Genomic DNA, 24258 nt, shown 5'->3' with positions numbered 1-24258 from the left:
TTTCTGACTTTCTGTCAATGGACTAATCAAGTAATCAACCAATTGTTGTAACTTTACCTTAAGTAACATTTTGAATTTACGGCTTAAACTTTATTGAATGTTCTTATAGTGTAGCAACAACATGAGCAGCTGTTACCATGGCACGAAAGCCCATCTCTTTATATTATCCTAGCATAACACTCTCACCACTGCTGATTATGTAGTCTGATTGATAAATAAATGGGAGTAGCTTATCTGCACATTCTCCAACACTTTTAATTTGGATATGTTGAGAAAGCTGTGGCAGGATAGCTGCAGTTCCACCATTGCAGTAGTAGCAGACACCTGACCTGTGGCCTGTAGGCTCCGCCTCTCCCCTCTGACATCAGGGTTTGATCTGCCTACTGTCTGTGTTAGCACAAAGCCATATTTAGCTCAGTGTAATCAGTGTGCTGAGAGCCTGCATGCCTGCTACTCAGGATACCTGCCTAGTATAAACACACCTGCTCTCTCTGATGGACTTAAAATGAAATGAATGTGCACCTGAAGGAGTCAGCTCACCGCCGTCGTCATTAGATCGACTGAAGGTAAAGTTTGCATTGATGCCTTCATTTGCTGCTTTTAAAGTTGGTAGGTAGTTTCAGTTGACAGTGAGACGTAAAACTAAACAAGCAGCTCTTAGATTGTAGGTGGTGATGTCAACTAAACAACAGCTTTATTATGTAGGAATTTACACATTGATTCTAGGAATTTACACAATGATTCTAAAGGTTTTCTCTCTTGTATTTGATTTGATAATATTCTGCAGGGCTGAGTTTGTCTGTGATGCACCTTTAGTATCAACGTCTGACTAGTCTGACTCTTAATGGTTTTGTTAATGTGTGTGAGCAAATATTCTGCTGTTAAATTAAGTTGTAATTGGCCTCTGCTTATGGGAAATTACAAATTTTATTTCTGCACACACATTTCCTCGAAATCCAGTTTGTTAAAGCTGTGAACTCAGGCCTTCTACTTAAACTACTGGTTGGGTTATTACGGTATGAAGAGGAACCTGATACGTTTCTGAAAGGTGGAACATGGAGGATTCACTCATTAACATTTCAAAAACAAGAAGGCAGAGGCTGACATATCCTGACTTTTAGTCCCTAGTATTTATACGCCCGATGACATCATTGTAACAACTGTTTTCACACGTTGTGGGACACTCCGTATGATGATTAAACTGATCTTCATGTGTAAAATTTGGGCCCCCTTCATAAAGTATGGAGCATGTGTCACAAACAAAAAAAACTGGTTCTCTTTGTTGAGTACCTGCGGTTAACACTGAAGCTTATGGCCAAACTCCATGTGCTGTGTGGGATGCGCAACAGGTGAAAAAACACGCAATGCAACTGACGGAGTCTGTGCTGCAGGTAAAAACTCTCCTGCGCCCGGTCCACGTACATATAAAAAGGCCTATCTCTCCTTACCCCCTTACCTGTGAAGCCCCACTTCTTGATACATTTTCTTTTACCCATATTTCCACTGTGCTCTTAATTTTTACATTTTATGCCGATCTACTACAGGCAATATGCCACCACATTCTCTCCTCTGTGGTACCTAACCGGATAAAGTAAGACTAAGTGTAGCATTGGTGGAAAGTGAGGGTCAAACAAAGCATTGCAATGCAATTATTGAGGGTCATATGATGATGCCATCACCAGTGTGCAGAGTCCATGCAAGAAAAAATGTGGTTAATCAGCTGAAGTGATGAGTGATGGTGAAGAAGGCTTGTAACAATGATGGCAGACCTCATATTATTTAATTTGCCAACATAGATTTCTACTTACATTTGGTGAGTGCTGGGTGCTAATTTTGGACCCTGCTTAAGTGAAAAGACAGGATATTCTATTCAAAATGTTCTTGCTTTAATCTAATACTTAAATTGATGTTCTTCAACAATCAACTCTTAGTTTAAGAGTAGGGCTACTTCATCATATACTTAGATCATAAGTATTAATCTCAGTTAGAAGTGCATCATTTTCTTCACGTCACATTTGAGAATAGAGTGTTCTTGTGGGCTGAGATGACTGTTACAAAAACAGGGAATCAGTGGGGGAAGTGAGAAACTCATGCACATCACTGGCAATTCAGTTCCCTAAACCACTGCAACGGCTTCAGTTTCACACTTCTTGGACCATTTTTGAATACTTAAGGAAGAAATCGAGAGTGGGTTGAGATGTGTCATCTTGTTGTAATGTAACATGTTGGAAAGACCCTAGAGAGGTCACAAGTGTATCACATGGTAAACACACATGTTTGTGGGCAATTTAGTGTTTCTGATTAACCAAACTTGGGGCTGAGAATCTAACCCAAGCCTTCTTGCAGTGAGATGATTGATGATTGTATTGACCAGAAGGCCGATGTTACTGTGGGAGGCAGTATTTCTATTTTAGCAAAACAACAAGCAACATTCAAAATGCTACTGATACATTTCATACACACACACACACACACACACACACACACACACACACACACACACACACACACACACACACATACACATACACATACACATACACACACACACACACCGGAATGCGAATGCGAATTTAATTACGTTTTTGTAAGAAAACAATGTTTTAAAGAAAGAAAAAAAAATGATTGGGGAAAAACGTTTACTCGATTGGCAGAATGGAGTTAGAATTGATGCGATCCCTTGATCTTGGAATTCACTACTCGTAAAACAACCCGAATCGGCACCGACTACAGAATTTTTCGGTATTGTGGCATCTCTAATCTATCAAAGCTTTGGAAATGTGCATACTTTTATTGCACTTTTGCTAGTTTGTAAATTGAAAAGGATTTACAATACACACATACTTAGGGCGCACTCACACTGTCCTTGCGCACCGCGACCCGGGCTTTAGGCTACTTGTCCCCCCTCCCTCTCCCCCCGCGCCCCAGCCCCGTTTGTACTCACACTGCCTGGGCACCGGCCAATGCTTCTTGCTGTCCATATGTCATCACGCCGTAACACGTCACACGCATTGATCGCGTGTGTTTGGCTTTGTTTACAAATCTTTCCGTAGACCTCAGAGTTTTTGTGCGTCTTGTCGACTGTTTTTGAATATTTTCATCCGACCAAATCTGCAGTAAACACTCCACCTCCGCATCACACCAACGTGAACCTTTCACCGCCATTGTTGTTGTTGTTTAATGTCCGCGCATGGTCCGTCCTTCTATTTTCTATGTCCGAACAGGCGCACATACTGCTACCGCCGTAGGGCTCGTGCTCGTGCTCGTACACGTGCGCACGCTCGTGCTCGTACATGTGCAAACGGCTCTGCTAAAGCCCACCTCTTTAAAGCAGGCCGTGGACGGCCGCAGTTATGCGCGGAGCAGGTGCACGCACACTGCTTAAAGGTACTAGGCTTTAGCTGAAAACCCGGTTTTGGCCCGGGACAGAATGACAGTGTGAGTGCGCCCTTAGACACACTCAAATGAGACCCACAGCAGACACTTTCTTTTTCCTTCACATGCTTGAATGAGTAAGTGAAATAACTTGCTGGTGATGTGTGGTATTGATAATTTTGAGAGATTTTGTACCAGTGTCTGCTTCTATAAATAAGCTGAAATTCCACATCGCTCCCATCAGGATCCTATGAGAAATCTGATTGCCAAGTGCAGCTGAATTCAAGTAAAAGCCCTCTTGATAGTGTAATGTGTTGATCATTTAAACACGGGCAGAGGTATTCAGCACATTTATTCTTCTGCAGGTTTCTGAGCCTTATTGAATTTCTCAGTGCAAACATTCCATCAGAAAGCCATGCCACCCTTCAATAATCCCTTTAAATAGTGGAGCCTGTTCTTTCTGAAGGGTCACCATGCCTAAGACATAGCAGCTGCATTTTTTTCCCCTTAAAGGTAAAGATGGACATTTTAGGAAATCTGTTCATTTGCTTTCTGTACACTGAGTATGAAGCTACTGCCAGCTGCCAGCTAGCTTAGCTTAGCAGAAAGACTAGAAACAGGGGGAAACAGCTAGCCCGGCTCATTAACTAACATGGTATATTTGGTTCGTTTATGTCTATACAATGGGTTGGTTTTTGTACAGATTAAACGAAGAAGATATAACAACGTGCGCTTTAGATGTGTTTAGGGTAGAGCCGGGCATGATGTTTCCCCTGGAAAATCTAACTCGGAAAAAAATGTCAATAAGCAGATTTCCAAAAATGTTGAAGTATTAAGAGGAGCACCTCATGGCTCTGCGGTGTGGAAATGGAGGGGGAGGGGTGGCATCAAACCTGGGGAGGAGCGCTGATCAAGGCCCAGGCCCTGATTACAGGTCGGCCCCCAGTGTGCCTCACAATAAGATAATGCTATCTGGGCCCACAGGTATTTGGTTTCAGTGGAGAGGGTAATAACTGTCACCAAACACTGAGGAGACCTTTCATCTCCCAGCCTTGTGTTGTCAGCCAGCGCTTGTGTGCAGTCTCTGCACAGAGGCAGCTTTTGTCTGGCAGGGTGAGGTCACATCACCACGATGGCCTCATATCTGTCCATAGAGACAATAGCAAGGTTTGATTAAATCAAACAGCCGTGACTATCTAAATAGTAGTCAACATTGTGTGTCCAAGTTACTGTGGCGTCGTTGTTGAGGAGGTGACGTAGCCCTGACTAACTTAGTCGTTCCCCAGAAGAACAGGGCTGATAGTGAACCATAAAAAGACACACAAGGGTTCAACACAGAGCAGGCACACTTTGCTCTCTTTGGGGTTTTGTGCTCAGCTGGAGTGCAGTCAGTATTGTAGTGGTAGGCCAATAAGTGGTTAACCAGGGGAGAAAGCATGAGAGGTTAAACAAACGACTGAGTTAAACATCAAACCTAAATGAGCCACACATTGACTTCACCCTCCCTTGGTGTGCCATATTTAAACGCTTCTATTGGAAATGTTATGTATCCATTTAAGTAACTAGCTGTTGATATGGTCGTCAAGAGTTTTAGAAGTCTTGTGTTATGGGTCAGATGCTGTTCATGTTTGGAATGAAACTTTTATTTGGACAGAAAGGCAAGAAACTGCCTTTCAGCAAAAATGTAAAATTACATTTATTATCCATTACAGGCTCTAGGACTTACAAATTAAATAAGAAGTGCATGACATGCAAAAGACAGGCTGATAGTATGAGAATAAAAGTCAGTTAAGAGGAGTTAAGAGTAATCTGTTGGACAGTTCATATGTCTCTCACCAGGCTTCAATCATCCTGAAAGCTCTCCCTGGCACTCTATATCCGCCATTTGGTGGAGGTTTTTATCCAAAGCTTCTTACTGTACCATGAGGCCTTATATCCAAAGCAAGATGTCCACTTGGGCATCGAACCCCTAAACTTGGCAGGGTTTGTCGAAAGCTTTTAGTGTTATTGCTCACACTTGGAAAGCAGTTTTATGTCAAGACAAGGGCCACAGTAATATTTTGTATATTTGTCACATGGAAGAAATAGACCAAAACAGGCAGAAAGAATAAGGTATCCAGGACAGTTTGTTCTTGTCTAGTTTATATGAGAGGGAGTACACCTGCATTGTTGAGATACAAACTCTGTCCCACCCCTCTCTGTCCTGTCTCTGTGCCATCATGGAGCCCTGGTGTTGGATGTCACCTGAGGTCTATATTGGGCTTTTGTCCCTCTTTACAGGTGTCTCCATGTCCTTGACTGTAGCTCTCTATACACCATTCAGAAAGTTTCATGAAGAAGAAGACCCAGGTATTTGTTGTCCCCATAACACAGATCTGCATTGACATTCTTCTAGTTAATTAATGGCCAATGGGAGGTTTTTGACCCAGAAAGATTGCAGCATGAAGCTTTGAGGGGATAAAACACTTATGTAAAGTTGTATATTGCTTGTTATGTACATTAAGTTCAAACAATGTGACCTGTTTTTATTTCATTTTATTTTGCTTCCACTATTTGCTTTTTTGGCATTATTTATCGAGGAAAGCTTTAATGAACCCTGTGCTTTTTTCAGCAGCAGATGTTAAGATTTAAGATTTAAACCGAGGAGTTGATCAGTACAATGGTTGTTGTTGAGGTAACGTGTTGTTCATTAATTTTTTTTTGACCTTATCTAGAATCGGGTGGTGTTCACTTCTCTAAGCTCCATGCTGCCGACTCTGATTTGCAGGATAGGCGCAATAGCTGCTTGGTTGAAAATGCATGCATGTCATGTTGATTTCGAGGCAAGTGCAGCAAGTACAATGAGACACCGTGATGAATATAGCCGTTGAACTTTATTTCCCAATATTGGTGCCATTTTGTTGATAAGATTAGTAGGCAGCCATCCACTATAGCTGTGATAATGACCCTGTAAATGACTGAAAGGGCAATGCTCCAGTATGTTGCATATGGGCACGTAGATCATGGTTTTAGGGTCGAGTTAGGTTAACGCCACCTCTAGGTCACGCAAGAAACCATACTGCTTTTATTTCCTGAATATTTTGGTTTTGTAATACTTAATGGTCTCCTAGCAACTGAAGAACTCTGACCTGCACCTATCATGTGCATTTGTTTTAGTAGTTTAAAGAGATGTGGCCTTTGGACAGGAGGAATTAGATGTTCCTACAGGAAGTCTCTGAGGTAGTGGTGCTGACAGAAAAGATTATCTTGATGCCATCACGGGCCTCTGTCACCTCCGATCTATGCACTGTTTACTGTTCTTACCGTCATATTGTTGTTAAACTATGATTCTATCTATAGTAAATTCTCTTTGATATGAAGGATTTTGAAAAAGTAAACCTTGTAAGATGATTACATGCCTTTTTAGAGTGTGATGCCAAAGAGGGGGAACAGGCAAGAGCAGGCATGTATTGTATGAAAAAACACTTGAATATTGCCGTACATTTGGATTTGTTTTGTTATTTTAGGTTTATGCTAGGTAGTCTATCAATGTTTTATGTTCAAACTCTTGGTTCACTTGATCATTGGATATTTTATATACTGTATATATATATACATATATATATATATATATATATATACATATATACATATATATATATACATATATATATATATATATATATATATATATATATACATATATACATATATATATATATATATATATATATATATGTATATATATATATATATAATATCCAATGATCAAGTGATGTATATATATGTATATATGTATATGTATGTCTGTATTCTTGAGATCTAACAAATGTGTTGCCTTCCTCAAAAATACATTTGCAAAGCCACGTTTTTGTATTCCAACATTGTTTACAGTCACCTTAATCTTTAAACAGATATCTGCATATAAATAGCCCGGATATTCTCTGGCTAGACCAGATCACCTCAAATATTGGCCGCCGCACCCAGAAGCTGAAATCGACTTCAGACAGATATCCAATGGGTTCTAAGATTGCATTTATATTTACTAGCTTACAGTGTTCTTCTTTCCTGTCTTTGCTGGCATATTTCCCCACGGTTTCCTAGCTTCCTAGCATACATGTATATGTAGCTATTTATATTTCCAACTCTGTAAATGGAAAATCATAAGGATTTCCTGACCTTTCGAGTTGTTTTTGAGTAGGTTCCTGATAGCTTTCCTTCTAGCTTGTGCATGAGGATGCCAGGGATTAAAATCAACGGTCCCATCTTCCCGAGGATCAATATACTCTCTCCGGTCGACCTCGGGACGAAGAGAGTTTTGTGGGCACTGAGTTTTCAACACTTTCTGGAAAACCAGAACGGATTTGCAGTCGGTGGAATAAATGGAAAAAAGACTGAGCTTCATTCAATTGGCGAGCGCGCTCTAGTTTGTGTTGTTCAGTGAGACGCAAACGGTGCTCTAGCACTGCCAGAGGCGTTAATAATGTTAAATACAGAAACACCACTGCCCTTTTCGGCAACGGTGGCAGTTTAAGCTAGGAAGCTAGGAAACTGTGGGGAAATATGCCAGCAAAGACAGGAAAGAAGAACACTGTAAGCTAGTAAATATAAATGCAATCTTAGAACCCATTGGCTATCTGTCTTAAGACGATTTCAGCTTCTGGGTGCAGCGGCCAATATTTTGGGTGTTCTGGTCTAGCCAGGGAATATCCAGGCTATTCATATGCAGATATCTGTTCATAAAGATTAAGGTGACTGTAAACAATGTTTGAATACAAAGACGTGGCTTTGCAAATGTATTTTTGAGGAAGGCAACACATTTGTTAGATCTCAAGAATACACACAATACATTTTTTGAGAATGTAAAGGAAACTTATTGTGTACAAGAAAACTCTATAGGGTGCCTGTACATTTTGTCAGAATACAATCAGGTCTGTCATAAAGTCACTTCATCGTAATAGCTAGAGTCAGTGAAGCTGTTCCTGTGGCTTATATTGGACCCAACATGGTGTTTACTTGACTGTGACATTAACATTGGATGCACCCCTATCCGGGGAGGATTATTGAATCTTGTGTGATGGCAAGCCGGTAAGTCCCACTGAGAACAGGAATATCTTTTTCCAAGAGACCCAACCATGTCACAGACAATAAGCAAGACATTTACAGACAGAACTGCAAGAAAACCATTTAATATTGTGCATGTGGTTGTGTTGGGGAGTCCTCAGCTGTTAATTGGTAAGGATGTAGTCCGATTAATGAGTTGTGAAGCTAATCCTGTTCATCCTCCCATTCACGCTGCAGTCACATGGCTATTATGGCTTATTCTGATTACCAGGGGACCTGTGGAAGCCATAACAAGTCCATTCACAACCCTGACTTGGCGTATCACCACTCCTATCCCAGCATTGAGGGGCTTTTGTGTCTTGATTTAGTGGTTCATTTGTGATGGCTGTGCACTTGAACGTGGCTGCTGCTATGTGGCCTTCCTGCTGCAGAGGAAGAAAATTCAGTTTTAACAGCAGTTCAAAGGCAGTTTCTGCCACTCTTAAGGAGCTTGGCTGAAGGTACCCAATGTTTTAGGTAGAGTTAATGGGTTGTGTAAGCTCTATAAGCAGGTGTCGGGTGACCGTAGGGTGAGCTTAAGGGGTGTCATTTCTCAAGGTTCTTCTGTTACCAGAGAAGGAAACAGAGTTTGGTTTGGAAACAAGGCCCTTTCCTTAATTATGTGAACAATGCACTAGTTTAATTCATCCATCTTGTTTCAAGAAAAGATTGCAGATTAGAAGAATATATATGTGCGATTTGGTGAAGACTATAGGGATGAAATGGTTACAGGTTTAATGATAAACTGCAGGAAAATTCCAGACGGTTACTATTGCCATTTTAATTTTTAATGAGATTTTTCAGTCTTCTAAGGGAGTCTGTAGTGTCGTCATATTTTGCTTTTTAAAAGAGTCCTAAGAAACTTGATCGAAGAAGATTACGCGGTTTGCAGAACATGCATAAAGAAAGTCCCTCTTTTCTATACAAAATAGTACATCTGTACATTTTCAACATTTTTGTGATAGCGTGATAATTTTGGTCACTTTAATCTTGATATGAAATTTTCATAGGAAATAGGATAATAGGTTTCACTAGAAATAGTTTGACTCCTGTCCCTGATTGCCCTTTTAAGTAAGCTAAAAATCAAACTAAATATTATCCTCTGTTTAGTTTCGTTAAATTTAGGCTTTGTGAAAAACTGTAATCGTAGGATTTATTTTTTCCCATCACATGAAAAATACAGGTTGAAAGTTTGTTTTCTTGGTCTTAAGTGTCTCTGGTTTTACCATTAGTCCTATAACGGACACTGTAACTTGACCTATAAGTCCAGGTGTTATCCACAGCACCAAAACATCTTGTTACAGTAAATTGCTTGGAACTTGTGTACCTCTGGGGACAATACTGCAGCTTTTTGTGTTGTGTTCAGTGTTTCGAGTCTTGTTGTTTGTGTAGTTTCCAGAAGTTGTAGTAGAAATGTCCTACAGATGTAGCTGTTTCAGCAATGTACTTTATGAATGATTGCTGCTGCCCAAGAGGAACTGTTTGAACAGATGAAATGTCACACCCAATATACTGTACTACTATGGAGTCAACCACAAAAAAAAAGATCCAAGGCAGTCTGGTGAAAAGATATTAAACCTGTATAAAATAGATATTCATGATATTATCATAGAATCAAATGACTCTTTGTCTTGTGACAGAGTCTCTCATAGTAGTGATGAACACAGAGGATTGCAGCTCCACACAGTTCATTGTTATTTTGGTATGATTTATTGTTTGGTTGAATCCCACCTCCCTTTTATAAGCCCCTCCTTTATAAAATGCTTGGCAGATGGTTGCAGCAAACAAGCTTAGACAGCCAAAAGCATGCTAGATGTCAAACACAAAGCAGCAAAGTCAAAACCCCAAAACTAGTGGCCGCTGAAGAAAGTGAGCATCTAGCTAATAAAAAGGTAAACATGCACATTTTTTGAGTTTGTGGGGACCAGAAAACTGCTAAAAAGGTAACTGAGTATTTGATGTTCATTAATCAGGTGGCCAGAAATTCAACTCAAAGCAATTACAATTAACAAATCCAGTATGTCCTGCAGTGTTTGAATTGCACTTTAGAAAATAACAATCATTACTATTTTCCCCCAGAACCTTACTCTTAACAAAAATGCCTCTGAAAATAAATACACACCATAATGGGGCCCTTCCAGCCAGGTCTGAAATCAACTTTTTTTTGAACTGCCTGCCACTGTAGCAGGCAAGTATTTTTTTTTGTCTTTTTTGAAGGAAAAGTAATACAGATCATTTAGACATCATTTCATGTAATAGAAGAATAATTCAATGTTCAATATACAGTATTTACACTTAGTCTTTAGCTGCATGCTTTGGCTGATAGGCCTTGGTGTTTTTTTTTTTTCTTGAGACGTACACAACTAGGTGGGTTCAGAGAGTCTCTGTAAATCAAAAGGATTATGGTTCAGTAGCATAGTTATTGACTGCTTGTATATAGCAGTTACAAGCAGTTATGAGTTGCGAGTGTGTTGTCTATCAAATCATACACTAACATAACTAAACATGGCTTTCTGTGCGTCCCCCCTACCTGTTCATTAAGTGGTAGATGGCCTGCGGTTTTCACTCCACTGCCAACAATTCACCCACATGTGGTGGGTGCTTATTTCAAACCCTGCTTTATATGTTAGCTTGATTACACAGGCCCAAAGCTTCCTCCACATCTGGCTGGATATGTCTTCTGATTGAGACTGGCTAGCATAGCTTGACAGCCACAGTTTAGATTTAGTATGTGGCAATGTTACGGGCCTTTAACAATAAATACAAAGCAAGCAGTGGAACAATTCAGCTTCCTTTTATGTGTAACTTTCATCTCTGCATCATAAAATAAAATAAAAAACAGAACAAAAACATAAGTGACCAAAGAAGGAAATTGGGTAGAAAGTTGTACTCAAGTTCCACCTGCACACTTGTACATGTAACATATTGTTTAGCTGTTTAAAGACAGGAGAGACCATTGCAAATGATAGTGTTAAAGACTAGCTAAACCCCATATCTAATGTTTAATGTAGTCCCTCTTTGATCAGATGAACTGTCAAGTCAAGTCGAGTCACTCTGTATAACCACATGTTTGAGTGACATATCTGAACATTTCTAAAAAGACATACAGCAGAGAAATATTTAGTATCACACTGGCATCAAATATGTAGATCCACATTTCATCTGCCATACCCTGGTAGAACCCCCAAAACTAAATCTCACCAACAGGCATTTCCCAAAATGATGTGATAGATCAGACTGTAAATGTAGTAATTTTTAATAGTTACATTTAAAAAAGACAAAAGTTTTGATGTTTTTATGAATTTACCCTGACTGGGAAAATCAGGACTTTCCCTCTCCCTCAACAACTGCAAAGAAGTGACCATTACAGTGGCAGACTGAGCCATTTTGTTCAGCTGCCAGGTGTGAATGTGTAGAGAACATAAACCAGAGTGGAGTTAAAAAAAGGTCACAGAAACCTTGCTTGTATGAATAAATGTTATCAACTCTGTCCTCAACAGTGAAAACGGTGAATATAGTAACTCGCTTACCAAATATTTTTTTTTGTGCAATGGGTTAGGCCACCTGGTGGTCAATAAGAAGTCACATAAAATGAAATGTCAGCCGACAATGATGTCAATAGTCAGTAGTTTTATGAAAAAAAAACCACTAGCAGGTGACAAATGTCTAAAATATCCTAATATAAAAGAACCAGTGAGCCTATTGGGGACAGTATGTGAGAGTCTTATCAGTAAGAGCTGTGCATGTGGTGAAGAAGCTGGTCCCTGGCCCAGTGCACTTAAGGCAATAGGATTAGACTCCAGAGTATTATTAGAGCTACTGATTATCCCCTTACCTGATGCGCCTTATTCTAGCTCGGGCCTGTTTATTTAACAGAAAAGAAGAAAAAAAGAAATGTTTGGATTGGGTTGGAGAAAGTGAATTGGCCTTGCCGTGCTTCAGTGCTCTTTCGAGTCCAACATTGACTCTTTTGGTGTTTTCTGCTGAACTCATTAGGTCCGGGACTTTTGTCGCTGCCTCCCCCGCTGTTGGGTTCATGTGATTAATGCACTGCTGATCACTGAGGCCAGAAGCAAGGACTTGTTTTAGTGCCAGGGAATGGCAGACAAAAGAAAATTGTCTCTCCAAATAACTGAGAAGAATACAGGCCCTCAAAGCCGACCAATCCCTTGACTCATTGACAAATGTAAGGAGGCCAATATCTCTTCAAGATAGCAAAAAGGTTTCCAAGCCATTCATTCTTGAGGGTACCGATGTAATATGTTTTTTGGATAGAATTACACACCCACTGCTTCTGACCTTGTGCCCAGAAAACAGCTTTGAGGCCACTTCCCAAACTTAGAGTATGGAATCAAACATAAACGTGATCAATGAATCCTGCTAACTGATCTTCCGGACATAAACCTCTGTAGAAGATGCAAAGTAGTGTTTCTTTGCTTGGTGAAAAACTAATGGCCAGACCAGAGGAGGCAGGAGCACACAAACGGGCTGCCATCATTGCTGGGAGTGTCTTTAAATAATCAAGCACAAATAGAGACTTGGCATTTTTGGTTGGATGAGTGTGTGTGTTCCTGGCCACGTGTGATTCAGTGTGTGTCTGTTCTACACTTGCACAATTAACCTCCCACAGAGTGTTGGGACTACTGCCAGGGTCAAGCTTAACTGTCACCTTGTCAGCAACAATGTTCTGATGCTTCTAGAGCTGATATACATGAATTTAAAAAAAAACAAACAAAAAAAACCCAAACGCAAATACAACCACCCTGGCCTGTATCTTAAGCAATTTGTTTGCAGGGTTTAATTCCAGCAAAACCCAACACTGGCACATTTCACAGAGCTAAAAGGGAGAGTGAATATTGTACCTACATTTATTAAGAAGCCAGAAAAAAATACTTCAAATGAATGCTAAGGTTGCTCCATGTTTCATACTAAAGCATTTACCCCATCAACTTAATTATGTTCTTATATGACAATTAGCGATGCACCGCTTCATCGGCTGAATATCTATTGGCCGTTTTTTTCCTTTTTGACCTATAACGACCAATAACATGACAGGCAGTGGGCCAAAAAGATTTTTTGGAGAGATTTCTTTGTTATCCCGTGACATAGAAGGGAATAAAAAAGAAAAACAAAGTAAAAAACCACAACAACCCAAAACATTGGCATAGGCCAAGTTGTTTTTTAAAATATCCGTATCACTTTTGGCGAGAATGCCACAATCTGGGCATCCCTAATGTTAACATTGTGTTGACAGCTTGTTGTACTGCTCAAACACATCATCTCGTTTATATATAACGTAGATTACCAAACCACACTGCTATAACCTCTTATTTGTTCTTGTCTTAACAGTGCCCAGGGACATGAAACTCAATCCACAGCAAGCTCCACTATATGTAAGTATCACAATGCATACTAGAAATGACATGGAAGCCATTTCTCCAGTGCACACAGTTTGTCTCTTAGGGCGCGCTCACACTATCCTCCCGGACCGAGACCCGGACTTTAGGGTACTTGACTCGACTGTTTTTGAATATTTTCATCCGACCAAATCTGCAGTAAACACTCCACCTCCGCATCACACCAACGTGAACCTTTCACCGCCATTGTTGTTGTTGTTAAATGTCCGCGCATGGTCCGTCCTTCTATTTACATGTCCGAACAGGCGGACATAACGCTACTGCCGTAGGGCTCGTGCTCGTGCTCGTACACGTGCGCACGCTCGTGCTCGTACATGTGCAAACGGCTCCGCTAAAGCCCACCTCTTTCAATCGGGCCGTGGAGGGCCAGCTGGCAGCAGTTATGCGCGGAACGGGTGCGCTCACACTACTTAAAGGTACTAGACTTTAGCTGAAAAACCGGTTTTGGCCGCGGCCAAAAGGATAATGTGATCACGCCCTAAATGCCCCTACACATCGTTAGTCCGCCCACACAGGTGTTTTCCCTTTGTCTGATTAGACCTCTTCTCAGCACTATGTACTGTACGTGTGTGCAGACTGTTCCTGAAGATTCGTTAGTTGCTCTTTTATCATACTTATTAGTATTGTATATTGAGTTAGATGACTTCATGTAATTCCTGTCATAGCTCCGCCTGACTTCCACTCTGAGAACAGGTCTAATTAAGTAGAAGGAACTGAAAACAAGCGTGCGGGTGTGCAGGGCCAGATAATGGAGAACACAACAGCAGACTGCATGCAAATAAACTGGCTATTAATGTTTACTGACTGGCAAACATTTAACTGTGTGTCCTCAGCCTGCTGCCCTCTATTGTGTATTTAGTTGTCATGTTTTACGTTATCAGCTAATGAAATAGAAACAACTTGGTGGGCTGGTGATAATATAAATATAGACCAAATGTAAATGACTGATACAGCGACATGAATCTGTTCTTCTGAACACATCTCCCATCTTTTTATCCAAATACATTTTTTTTGTACGGTAATTCCAATAAGGATTTAACCCCCAACGCAGTCAGTGTCTTGTTCCACCCATTAATGTGATATTCTTCCTCATCAAACTATAACGAACATCTACATCGTCAAGCCTTCACTGGCTCAGATTTTGGAGGAGCGTGATCAAAGAATAGGTACTAAATCTCTTACAGTACTTGGAACTTAAATAATCACCCTGAAAAGGACAAATTGAGGCCTAGTTTACCGAGACATGTTCCATTTGTCCAAATCAATAGGTGAGCAGGTAATTATAGTTAAGAGCTTGGCGCTTTGTGTGAGGTGCAACCTCTTGATTGCTGGCTCTTCTTGTTTTTTGTGAGTTTCAAATATTTTGATGATTGATGTACTGAAAAGTTGCTTTATATCCAGGAAGCAGGGTCCACTCATATATAGAATGTCTGACAAAGCAGTAAAAGGTCTTCACCATGTAGTGACAAGATTCTCAGGTATTTTATTTCCTAAATAACTGAGCACAAAATGAACTTTGTGGATGAGTGTCCCAGGCAAATTTACAATATTCTTTTTCAATATGAATAATCCGTTTAGGTCATATGCAGCTGATTATAATTATTTGAAGTTTTTGTTTATTTTTTTTACATTCTTTTGTACCATCTACCAAGTGTAAGCACTTACCTGGATCTGCACTGCAAGCATGTGATCTCCGACATCCTTTGCCCACGAGGGCCACCTCATGTCGGGTCGATAAGCTGTGATATGGTCGCAATGTACCATGGCCTATTGTGAGCTATTGCTGAAGTATACCAGTGGAGCCAGATGAGGTGACTCAGGTGGAGGAAGTGCAACTTGTTGCTTAGGTTCTCTCAGATTGCTGACCTATTCACTGTTCAGAATGTGGCAGTCACCCTGTAGAGGTTATCTCAGCAGCTTTAAATCTCCTGGCTTATTCTTTGTCACTACCCAAAGCTTGTTACTGCAAGTGAGGGTCAACTTCTAAACTGAAAGCTTTGATTTATGGCTCATATTTCTGCTTGTCATCATAGGTAACAATGCAGCTTTCTGCACCCTGTTCCCAGACTAGCCGTCAATAAAGCTCCAACATGCCAGATTTTCCCTTTCAGTTAGATAGAGAATGGCACTTTTCATGCCACTGTGCCCGCAATCTTCATGGCAGTAGCCATTATGTTTTCAGGTTGTTCGTCTTTCCTATTCTTGGATATGTGATATTTTAGGGGCGCCTAAGGGAGATTTCCTCAAATGTAGCATGGATGGACGGATGATTTTCTTTACACACTTTATGTTCAGTCTTTGCCCAGTCCTACGCCAAACATAATGTTTCCATCAGACACAAATAAATCAGCAAAGGCAAGTCTAGCCTTTTTATTCTTTCTGCTGAATACCGTGACCTGAGTTTGGTCACTGCAGAGTGGGCTTTCAGTCCAAATTGTCTTAAACGCAGAGACACTGTGTGCTGAGACAGATCCTTCCCTGTTCATCAGTGAACTGGCGAACAACTCCAACTGCAGTGTTGATTGAATTGGAATTTTGTTCCCTCTTTTTCACAAAATCAAGGTTTTTTTTGAAGTGCTATGGTTATTTAAAAAAAAAAAACAAGCTAATACAGCAGTGGTATAGCCACAGCTGACGGTAAAAAAAAAAACAGTATTTCAGAATGCATCAAATATTAACAATTTGTTCTCTAATTTTGATTTCCAGTGTATATCACTCTGGATAGGAATAAACGTAAACTGCAACGTGACGGGTTGGCAGAGGCACGCAACTTTAAGGCTGTCATTCTAGTTTTTTCCAGGAATACGCCATGGCCTCCGGCTACTTCTTATTGACCTTTTTCTTATAATAATTGTTTAAAGCTAAATTATAACTGAGCTACTGTTAGATTACAGACGAGCTGGTTTTGTAAACCTATTCTTTTTAGGTTTTGAATTGCTCTAAAATACACTTCCACTTGCATTCTTTGATATATGAGGTGTATTTTATTATGTGAGTGGGAGGCATTTCTGAGAGAGTGTCTGGGTGGTGGCACAGGTTTACGATCACTAGCAGGTGAGGAAGGCACACAGGAAATGAGATAAGTCCAAGGTGTGTGTGTGTCTCTCTCTCTCTCTCTCTCTCTCTCTCTCTCTCTCTCTCTCTCTCTCTCTCTCTCTCTCTCTCTCTCTCTCTCTCTCTCTCTCTCTCTCTCTCTCTCTCTCTCTCTCTCCCTCTAAAGGCTAGAGTGGCTCACACATTAACCACCCAGACACCCTTATCTGTGATTTACAGTCAGACTCTTCAGCAGAACCGGGCGAGCAGTCAGGCCTCATTAGACATCAGTCTTAGACACTTACCACAGTAATTTTCAGCAAGATAGGGGTTAAGTAGTCAACCTGTAATTGTACCTCTTAAAAATACACAGCCATCCGTAGTCACCGAAAATGAAATGAAATGAAAGTTTAGTCTAAATTTCTAGATGACCAACTGTAGAAACAACCAGTAGTAAGGAGGTCATGACCTTGATGTTTGTGCAATATTTCTTAGGCCAAAGAATGACTTTTAATGAGGAAGATCCTAGATTTCTTTTTAGCACTGTAGCCAGGCTGACAGAGAGCCACAGCTCTATTGAGCCATGTATTCCTATAACCCTCAGTAGTAACGACTTCATGACCTTCTTTAATGACAAAATTATAACTATTAACTGTCCATACGCCATCACGCCGTAACACGTCCCACGCATTGATCGCGCGTGTGTGGCTTTGTTTACAAATCTTTCCACAGACCTCTGAGTTTTTGTGCGTCTTGTCGACTGTTTTTGAATATTTTCATCCGACCAAATCTGCAGTAAACACTCCACCTCCGCATCACACCAACGTGAACCTTTCACCGCCATTGTTGTTGTTGTTAAATGTCCGCGCATGGTCCGTCCTTCTATTTACATGTCCGAACAGGCGGACATAACGCTACTGCCGTAGGGCTCGTGCTCGTACACGTGTGCACGCTCGTGCTCGTACATGTGCAAACGGCTCCTCTAAAGCCCACCTCTTTCAAGCGGGCTGTGGACGGCCCGCTGGCAGCAGTTATGCGCGGAACGGGTGCACTCACACTGCTTAAAGGTACTAGGCTTTAGCTGAAAAAACGGTTTTGGCCCCGGCCAGAAGGACAGTTTGAGTGCACCCTAAGTGCGCCCTAAGCTCGCCCTAACTGTACCAAGCCCAGGCATGGCACACCCACTGGCCAAGCCCCTGTTGATAGAGGTGGGCTTTAGTAAAGCAGGGATGCACATGTACGCTCACGAGCGGGAGCCTTGGCGGCAGTCCTGATGTCTATTTATATACGACTGTTCCCCGCGACAGACATTTAAAAAGATGCCGCCAAACACTTCGTGGTGTTCTGATGCGGAGGCGGAATGTTTACTGCAGATTTGGTCAGTTAAAAATATTCAAAAACAGTTGGACAAAACTGAATCTCTGAGGGGTGATGACGTGTAAGCAAAAAACATTTGAGCCATGGCTTGGATCACTTCAAGTAATGTGAGTGCAAGCGGGCCTGGACCGCAGGGGGTGAGGGAGGGAGGGAGGGACAATCACCCTAAAGCACAGTACGAATCACTCTAGCCAAGTGTGAGTGTGCCCTAACACAGAGCACATGACTGTGGGCACAGAAGCAGTTGTGTTGATGGAACAAGTGACCTCTGCCGCAGGGATGAAGGATGCTCTAGATGTCAGCTGCCTTTGTAAATTGGAGAATTTTTGTAGTAAGCTTACTAAATGTATTGTCATGTTTGTGTGAACAGGAGCTGACTTGACAGTGGTGTGTGTCTGTCTTCCGAAACTCTTAGAAAAGTATATAAGATTCCCATAAATTGTCTTCTAAATTGGCAATTAGGAACAAAAAGCAGCAACGGGTAAACCACACAGAAGGTTGCAATATTATTCTGCTTTGTGAATGCCAGCAGGGATGAATCACACTATAAGGCAAGTGTGGCCATAAACCTTTATTTATTTATTTTTTTATCACCTTGTGGTGCATCTAATGTGATCATGCAACAGGACTGAGTAAAGGGTGGATCTATCACATTTACAGTAATTAATGCTGAAAGAATACATTCACCTCTCTACTTCCAGTCCATCCCCAATATGTTACCCTCTTAAATCCATAAACACACACACACACACACACACACACACACACACACACACACACACACACACACACACACACACACACACACACACACACACACACACACAATTACAAGTGTAGGCAGCATAGCTGTAAGTGACATGTTTGGCAGACCAACCGCTCATATGGCAGCTAATTTACATCTACGAAATGACGACACTCAGCTGTGGTTAGATTACTGTTATGGTTAGAGGAAAAACTTTAGGGAACTGCAGTCAATTTCCCAGTCAAGTCGAAGTGTCCTTGGGCAAGACACAACACACAGGGATTGCTCCCTGTGCTGCGCATGGGTGTGTAAATGTGGTGAGAATGGTTAGATTAGATGGTATTTAGATGTCCACTGCCATCAGTGTGAATGGGTGAATGTGACTAGTGTGAAAGCGCTTTGAGTAGTCGGAAGACTAGAAAGGCTATATAAGTACGAGATGAGTGTTCTTTATAGTTTATGTTTTATGAAATATTGATTATTGTTCCATCCCTAAGAAGTTGGACATACTTGTGTGTATGACTGATTAAATTTGACACAAATAAGACAAAAGTGCTAATAAAAGGTTTATTCCTACATATTTCATTACTGTTGATGCACGGTTGATCTTTGATGTCAAGGTTAAAGTTTGTGAGGTTCTTCTGACTCTCTGACTTCAGAGGACGTTCCAATTGAAATTTCTGACTGGGAAGTCGAGCTTCTGAATTCCCAGTTAAAACAGAATGCACCATTGAACCCAGTACAGTTGCATCATGTGAGGAAAAGGCTACACTCACTGACTCACATATGCATATTTAAGAAGAGGGGGCTGGGTTCATAGCCTCCAGCTGTTCTTTTGATGTTGCTTAATAGTTGCCTGTTCCCCACTGAAGCGCCATGATTAGCAGGTCAATACCTCAGCAGGTCACTTTAAGTACTTATTCCCAGCAGAGAGCACAGTCATACGGTGTGACTGAAAGACTTCCATTTGTGCATGTCACACAGCTTAAAAACCGCTGGTTTGCTTTTCTGAATTGAGCCGGATACATTAGATCATTTTCTATTTTGCATTTTAGTTATTGATATTGTTAGACTTATCTTCAGTAACTTGACTTTGTGTGTGTGTGTGTGTGTGTGTGTGTGTGTGTGTGTGTGTGTGTGTGTGTGTGTGTGTGTGTGTGTGTGTGTGTGTGTGTGTGTGTGTGTGTGTGTGTGTGTGTGTGTGTGTGTGTGTGTGTGTGTGTGTGTGTGTGTGTGTGTGTGTGTGTGTGTGTGTGTGTGTGTGTGTGTGTGTGTGTGTGTGTGTGACAAAGGTCACTGTGTGCAGCTGTGTAGGCAGCCTGTGGTCTCCAGCAGATGTTTCACATCTCTGTTTCCCCACCTCCACCCCCCGCCAACACATTTTCCTCCATTGACAATGATCTTATTCAGCTGATTCTTTTCTGCTCTTGATTCTCACAAGTCTTATTCAAATAAGTTTAGATTCATAGATAGCAGATTGATTACAAGCAATCATAACTCAGGAGGGTAAATGTAACAGGAGCAGAGTGAAATGTTTATGAGTAGTTTATGATTTTATTTATGATGGGTGGATATTAATTTTGACAAAATGAGATACTGATGTGGTGCCATCAAAAATCATTTTAGCAGCTAATGTGCTAAATGCAGCAGGTCGATATTGTAATTAAGGTGATTTGCCACCGGCCTTCAGCAGTAGAACAAAACAATTTCTCTCCATTTTTTTTCTTTCCTTTTGTTCATAGTGAGAATGTGGAACTTAATTTGACATTAAAACATTTTCATTTACACATGGAGTTTAAACTCACAAATGAACTGAGATACCAATCCCTTCAGTATTATCAAACCCTAATTTCCAATCTGGGCTGGGATAAGAGATGCATTTTTAATGGGGTGAATGTCATGCCTGCTGGCTTTCATCCATCTACAACTCATTTAGGCCAATGTCGCTGCTCTGCTTGTTAAAGTGGAGACTCTCTGTGCATAGCAAAGCCTGCCTCCCTCATGTTGCAAGTCAATGTATTTAGTCCCAGCTCTCCGAAGGTTACTGCAGGCTCTTTCTCTTCCTGTGGCCTCTGGGCTATGTGGTCGCCTTTGAACACATTTTTTCCCCACACATTGCTCAGCAGCAGCAGCAGCTTGCCAAACAGAGACTTGCCAATCCCAAGGCTGCTGGTTAGCTGCTGTCAACCCGCTGATCCCCCTTGTATAGAACAAGGCCCCGAGGCTACCACTTTATAAAAGAAGGAGGAAGCACCTTTAACCCTGACTGTTAAGCTCTCCTTACACCGGCCTTCACTGTCTGCCACGTCAGGCTGTTAATGTTGGATCGGGCTAGTGAAAAGATTGCAAACCTTGTCAGATTAAGTGGGATGTAATGTCTCATTATCCCTCCTTCGGGTCAACAAGCTGCAGTCCCTACAGCAAATTTTAAACAATATCCCCATTTTCTGATGCTTTTTCTCCTCCTCTTCAGTCTGTCCTCAGATGACACCACTTCATTGCCCACCACAATCCATCCACAACATAGCCAATTGTCACTTTAGAAAAAAAGCAGACTGCACAATAGACTCTGCATAACTGTATTTTCACATTGGAATTATTTGGACATTGGGGAAATACATGATATTATCTAGCAAGCACAATATGGCTGAGAAAACAGGTTTACATAAATTGAAAAAGTAGCTGTAAATTGTCCCTCAAATCACTTATAATTGATTGTGTGCAAAGCCCAGTACCTTTAAATAAGTATTTCCTCACCTGATATGTTTCTCGTCCTTGCACAGAAAGCTTGATTTCAAGTGTAGACAAAAGCAGCTTCGCAATTTTAGCTGGCAACCATCTGAGTTTTTGACGTTTTCAACTGAATCATAAATTGACATTCCTGTAGAAAGGTCTTAAATATGCATTTGATGTCTACATGCATGATGTGGTGTTAAAAGATCATTAAACACAAGGTCATTTCTTGTAATGTTTGCCAGGGTTCCTGGAGTGTCAATCTTGGAACCCTGACGAAAATTTAGCCTCTGGGGGCAAAGGCTAATATTTCGCCAAGACTTCCTTTTCCGAGTGGCAGTTGTCATATACGATCCATTTAGAAACTTGAGACACAAGAAGGGAGTTGAGAGATGCTGTCTCTTTAAATAGATCATAATCTGTAATATCACAAAATAATGTCGTTCATGTTGTACTTATTAGTACGAATAGCAAGCTAGCTAGCCAGACATGCAAACGGTTGCCACTTACAGACCATTTCACAGTTGTAATCATACATTTTCTAAAAGTGTCCCAGTTTATTTCCTGTTGCATTGCAAGGAAAATATGAAAGCAGGAACGATCATGACGTCACTGTATTCTACACGATATCTGACCAAACAGGGCAGGTCCGATCTGTTATCGATAGAGCTAGCTAACAATAGCACTCCTGAATATTGTTTAATATCATTAACAGTTTCATGGTTGGTTTCCTTACTGATAACATATCTGTTTGTGTTCGCAGCGAAGCATCTATGTTATAAATAACAAACCAACCATAAAACTTTTAATTATATTCAACAATATGCAGGATGGTCATTAGCTAGCTCAGTCGATAACCCGTCAGACCTGCCCCGTTTGTTCATGCATCATGATGTAACAGTAATCTATGACCAATCAGGGTTTTGAGCTGAGCTATATGCTGCTTCAGCAGTTCCACAATCTGTTTGGAGACCTAATAACAAGGAAAACAAATGCACACATTTTGGTAAAAAGGTAACAATCAACATCACATAATGTTTTTTATTTATTTTTATATCGAAGCATTTTTCAGTGAAAGGTTAAACAGCAGAGATATGATCAGTTATAATGGGGCTTGCCATGTCCGCTCCATTAACTTCAGTAGAACTGGCATCAAAGTCTGGCACCAAAGCAGCTTTCGAACAAGTAATGACCATTCCTTCTTTTATATTTTCGTGCAGTGCATGTGGAAGCTAACAAGGACCCAGGCTGTAGCACAGGAATGGAATTTTGTTGAAAATGTCTATAATTGAGCAGACAAACACACTAGCAATTCGGTTTCTTGCACCTTTTAAACTTGTGTTTTTGGTGTTGCAAAGACAAAAAACATTGTCGTTCAATCTGCAGAGCTGCTCCTTCTCAAGCCCTATACACGGTCTTTGCACCAAACTGGAACATACGGCTATGGAAAGTGAATTGGTACACTTAATAACCACTGTTTGGTTGCCAGTGAACAATTATTTTAAACCATAACTGTTGCATTAAGAAAGCTCCTGGTGTGAAGTAGGGCTCTGAAAAAGAGCATTGATGGATGCATAAGGGTTAAAAAGCTTTATTAGGTGATAAAAAGTGCTAATACCGAAGCTGTTCATCATGTTGCCTCCTCCATTTGTAAAATAGTTTTATTATCCTCCCCTTTCTCCTCCGCTGCAGTCTGAGCCTGACGGTGCTCGCTCACTGAGTTGGCGGAAAGTCAAGCTGTTCCTCCATGTTTCAGCACAGTCTGCTGCCTCCCTGTTTGTTTGTTAATGATGTGATGAGTAGCATCTTAACGTCAATAAATCATTACCATATTATCTTTGAGGCATTTGTGTAATTGTTGTAAACAAGCGTGGTGCTGAGAAAACTGTCAGCCTTCACACAGAGTTTTACACCGTGGCCCTGTTAAGATTTGACATCCAGATATCCAATCTGCAACTAGATCCAGTGATGAAGGATTGTAGTTCACATCTGGCATCAGCATTTGTCTTAAATGCATCTTAAGTGACCGGCTGATTGGATTTCACTCTCCTGATTGCTTTTGATTTTATCAATGGGAGACTGATTAATGTGCACTTTTTCGGTCAGCCAGAGAAGAGGACTTAAATTAGAACCACTACTTTTTGCTTTAGTTGTGGACTTTATTGTCGAAGTTGATTGGGGTTTTTTCGTGCTATACACACACTATTGAGGCTGTATTAAATTATTTAAGAGATGTTTTTGTGTTCTTGAGCATTTTTGTGCACACTGGACAATGTATACCCGACTAGTTCCAAATGTGGCTCGGTAATTGTAATCGAAATGCATTAACACAATCATTAAGAGCTGTCTGCTTGAAATATGTCTTAATTAAGACTTCATAGAAAATGAGCTCCTTTCACATAGTGGTTCAACTTCTAATCAGAATAAGTCAAAATGTGCTGTATATTGGCAAATCAATAGATGAAGAGGTATACGATAAATCTAGATAGTAGATAT

General features: G+C 40.8%; 1 protein-coding gene across 1 annotated transcript in view; it reads left to right on the top strand.

Moving 5' to 3' along the window:
* The window catches only part of akap13 (A-kinase anchoring protein 13), a 124259-nt gene that overhangs the window by 5469 nt on the left and 94532 nt on the right, over positions 1-24258 (top strand). The window contains exon 2 of the mRNA XM_083915365.1: positions 13807-13850. Coding sequence (XP_083771491.1) covers positions 13818-13850 — 33 coding nt within the window. The 5' untranslated portion in view covers positions 13807-13817. The remainder of the gene's footprint in view (positions 1-13806; positions 13851-24258) is intronic.

This window comes from Echiichthys vipera (assembly GCF_963691815.1).
Source record: "Echiichthys vipera genome assembly, chromosome: 1".
In the NCBI taxonomy this organism is placed as follows: Eukaryota; Metazoa; Chordata; class Actinopteri; order Perciformes; family Trachinidae; genus Echiichthys; species Echiichthys vipera.
The sequence above is the reverse complement of the archived record's forward strand: the minus strand, read 5'-3'. Positions and strand labels throughout refer to the sequence as shown.